This window comes from Octodon degus, unplaced genomic scaffold (assembly GCF_000260255.1).
Source record: "Octodon degus isolate 3935 unplaced genomic scaffold, OctDeg1.0 scaffold00081, whole genome shotgun sequence".
Lineage (NCBI taxonomy): Eukaryota > Metazoa > Chordata > Mammalia > Rodentia > Octodontidae > Octodon > Octodon degus.
The window spans coordinates 4,517,453-4,522,085 of NW_004524657.1; the positions used below are offsets into that span (position 1 = coordinate 4,517,453).

General features: G+C 32.4%; 1 protein-coding gene across 1 annotated transcript in view; it reads right to left on the reverse strand.

Moving 5' to 3' along the window:
* The window catches only part of LOC101561028 (olfactory receptor 183-like), a 5,995-nt gene extending 5,702 nt beyond the window's left edge, over positions 1–293 (reverse strand). Inside the window, exon 1 of the mRNA XM_012515864.2 lies at positions 13–293. Within this exon, the coding sequence (XP_012371318.1) occupies positions 13–290 (278 nt within the window). The 5' untranslated portion in view covers positions 291–293. The remainder of the gene's footprint in view (positions 1–12) is intronic.
* Positions 294–4,633: the final 4,340 nt, after the last annotated feature.

The following is a 4,633-nucleotide window of genomic DNA, read 5'->3' on the forward strand; positions in this document are numbered from 1 at the left end:
AAAAAAAAAAAAGAGAGAGATATCACCTTATGTTTTCCTAATAAGTTAGCCAGCATTTTTGGTGTCACAGTGGATGACAGCCAAGCATCTACAAAGGCTAAATTTCCAAGGAAATAATACATGGGTATGTGAAGGTGAGGGTCATTCCTGATGAGAGTAATGAGACCAAGATTCCCCACAATGGTAATGAGGTATATTGCCAGGAACACGAAGAACAAGGGGATCTGCCACTCTGGTTGATATGCGAGTCCTGTGAGGGTGAATTCTGTCCACAATGTTGCATTGTTCATTTCTATGTCTCCTCACTGGATGTCACCTGAAATTAAACGTAATTTTTTAACTGCGATACTTAAGGATTTATAACTTTAATATTTTAAAATAAAAAATTCAATAAAAACACTTTTATATGATGATAAAATCTATTTCTAGAGTATATATTACTCTGATAGATGAAATTACTTTGGATAAAATAGGAAGGAAATATTAAAATTAATTTATAATAAAAACTGTGCTCAAGTATAAGATTTATAGTAAAAGAAATGTTAAGATTGCAATAAATTTACTGGGAACTATTAAATACAGTAGGAAAAACTGTTCACATCTTCAGAATCAAAAATAAAGCTATTGAAATTTCCATGAATAAAATATTAATTGAATATCATGTAAAAGAATTTGAGTTTTGTCAAGTAGGACACAAGATATTTTAAGAATATGAAATGATATGATAAAATTTTCTTTGGTTTAAATATTTAGCCATATACAAATGCCTGTAGAGAGTTAAAGATAGCAACTGCCATTGTCATTATCAAACCATAGTATGGTCTAGGATAGCTCATTGTATGAAGTATACTGTATAAGGTATTACTTGAGCAACAGTGTCAAAAGTTCAAGAATTAGTAAAGAATTACCATTCTAAGATGGACCTCTAATGATTTAAACATAACTGTAGTGCTTAGTTTATACATGATGTGGTATTTTTAATAAGAATCGACAACTAGGATTAGGTTACATAATAGATATTAAAGTTGCATAGTGAAAGAGGGAGATATCTCTTGGTGACTGGGTAAGTAACCAGCAATATTGAAACTGGGAACTTCAGTGTTGTGAAATTTGTGGTGAGAGCCTTTAGCTAAATCTACTACATGCTAACACAATTAACATGTGTATGTGTAAGTGTCATTGCATCGCTTGCATATGACGCTAAAAGAGTAAACAAAATCTGAAAGGCACGATAGATACTGTGTAAGGTAAAAAAATCTGTTGAGGGGAAGGACAAAAGAAACAAAGAGAAAATAACATATATATATATATATATATAACAGATTGGATAATTGTACTGTTGATTTCTGTTGATCTACTGACAGGAAAAGTTATAATTCAGTACTTTTCTTCTCATTTTTAATTTCTTGTAATTTGTTTAACCAATTTCCCATGCTTATATCTAGTAATCTAAACAATTAGTTTAAAGGCAATATTATGCAACACAATAACCATTTTTGAAATCTTATTTTGTTTAATGAAATTCTGTATCATTTCCAATTCTTTTTTTTACTGTTTTTCATTCTCTTTGAAAAATAAAAATAGAAATAACGTGGTGTTATTGGAGTGGTTGGAGGTACATTATGGGTGATGTATACATCAAAGAATGTACACAAACAAAGACATGAGAACAACATATTGAGGAAGTGTTATTAAAGAGACTGGATGTATATCATAAACAGATGTCATTTATTAGAGTGCCACCTCTGAAAGCCTTTGTAAGAAATTAATCTTTTTTTTTTATTTTAGCTCGCATAGGCCACCACTAACTACAGACGCAAACAAGGAAAAACTTGCTTTCTCACCTACAGTGAAGACACTTCATCTAAATTTGCACAAGAGCTGAGGAGATAGCTCAATAGAATAAGTGTTTGCCTGGCAGTCACAGGGTTCTGAGTTCAATCCCTGGTACTGCAAAAAATAAAAATAAAATAAAAAATAAAAAATAAATTTTCATAATGAAATACACACATACACAGTTTATAATATGGAGAAATGTAGAGAGACAAGATAGAAAAGATGCCCAAAGCAATAATATCAAGACTGAAGGAAATGCAACCCATCTCCACAGTATCAGCATGAGTATTGTTAATTATGATATCTAACTCAAACAACAGTGATAATAATCTTTATTAAGATAATGTTGGGTCATAATGTAGCTGCTTATTGGATGCCTTATTTTCTTAACTTCTTGCCTTTTTTTCTAACTGATAACTGTAATCTCTCTATTACATTTAACTTTAAGTGAATTTTTATTTAAGAAACTCTACTGTTATTGGCACCCAAAGCATTAGCCTGACCAAAAAGAGATAAGATTTTAAAAGACCATATGCACAGTGATTCTTCCAATAAAGAGAAAAAAGAGTGTTTGGACATGAAGAGAAAAAAGTACTCCACTAACATGCTATGCAAAGAATAATATACAATACTGAGCAAAAGTTCTAATGGGACATGGAATCAATAAGGTTTTTTGATTGTGGAAGTGAAATTTTTAGTGAATTGACTTAAAGCAATTTCTGTTATGCAATGAAATTAAGAGAGGTGAAGAATTGAAAATCTATTGGAAACAGGGAGTAAAACAACAAAGAGAACAAAAGAGAACACTCAAATATCATGAAGAATGGTTCATATTTTTCATTGGGTGTAATCAAAAGTAGCCCATTGTTCCTGTAGAGCATTTTAATAAGAGTTTTAAAAGAGAAGGGGCAACAATAAATGAACAGGAGAGAAGGAAAAAGTGAATATAGGGTAGGTGAAAGAAAGCAAGACAGAAAGCAAAGCATCAGTGTAGATAAATATATATACAAGAAAATCAGAGATGAGAGCATGTTCCTCAACTCCTCGCAAGGGCTTCTGACTGAATAACAGGTTTCTGATGGCCCTGTCTAGATAGCAGATCCAGTGATATTCCCTTCAAAACCTGACATGTAAATACAAAACATAAAAAAAATACAAAACATGTTTCCACAAATGAAGACAAATGGAAAAAGAAAGAAAAAAGGAATTGCATGCACTCAAAGACATGAGTCTTGTCAATCCATGTAAATAAAAAGCACGAAAATTCTTCATTGATTTATTAGGAGTGGAAATCTTTCAGTGAAAAAAATAATCTCTACATAAATGAACATTGTCACACTCATTTTATGTTCAAGCACTGGTCAACACATAAATTCTGAAAAGACCAGTGGAAGAGAACTTGAAATATATTTGAAGTATGCATAGAACAATAACACAGCACCAGAAGTAGATGAAAGGACCGTTCAAATATTCAAATGACTCCCTAAAACTACTTAATCAGAATTATGGCTGATAAAACAAATGGACCTTTTTGTCCCTATCACAAATAGTCCTTTGGAAGAATGACTATGCAAGGAATATGTAAAGCGAGGTGTACAGTATTTAAAGTTCAAGATCACCATATGATTTCATTAAAAGGAACAAATTGCTCTCATAGCATTAATTAATCCAAGATTTCCACACAAATGTGATATGAAGAAAATACACTATATTCCATTCTTCATATGGCTCATTTTGTATCTTGTATACTGATCTAAATAATTAAGGAATAAACACTTTTAAAATTTTGCAAAAACACTTTTTTATGAAATTATTTTTGACTTACACTTACCTTAAAAAAAGGAGGTAGAGTTCTGTGAAACTATCTTTTTTATGAAACAAAAATACAGTAATTTGGCATTGACCATAACAATTATTTTTGTCCTCCATGCTCAGGATAATGTTGTTTATATAAAACATTGTCTTCACTGAAGAGACTGTCAATCTGTTGTAAAACTATATTTTCTAGAAGTGGAATGAGTGTAGATGTGAGACTCCCCTAAGAGCAGAACATTCGTTGAAGGACAAAGTGATGCTATTCTACTGGGCACTGTAAATGTGGACATGAACAAAAAGTTCAGATTTTCCCCAGGCATTACAGACTTCTGAGACCATAAACACCAAGTCATCATACATGTTTTCATTTTACCACATAAGATTGCCCTTTCACTCAATATCATTTGGGATTTATTATAGAAACTAGTTTATATCCAAACTATTACTGTGAGGGCTTTGGTTGGTATCATTCTGTATCAGCTAATCAAAACATGATGTTAAGAATGGATTCCCTGCAGAAACTGACTCTGAGTATGGTAATGTTCTTCATGAAAACTCTATCTCAAGGCTAGAAAAAAGCCTACCTTCTCCACTTCAAGATGAAAATTAATGAGAAGTACTACTAGCCAAATATGAGAAGAAATAGCTAAAGTAAAAAAAGACAAGTTTTTCCATGGAAAACAGACATAGATGATCTGTGCTTCTAAAGCACAAATGTCCACTAATGACCTAGAGATCTTATTAAGATTCAGTTTTGTTTCAGTAGCGCTGGATAAAGTACCAGAGTCTTACTTTGTAAATGGATGATACTTGTGAACCCACCACCTGTACCGCTGAAGAACCAAGGTATCAGGAGAGCTTTGATGCTTAAAGAAACATAAAAATTGGGCTGGAGAGATGGCTCAGTGGTCTAAAGCACCTACTTAGAACAAGCTTAGCAAAAGCATCAGGGACCGCGGTTCAATCCCCCAGCACCACATGC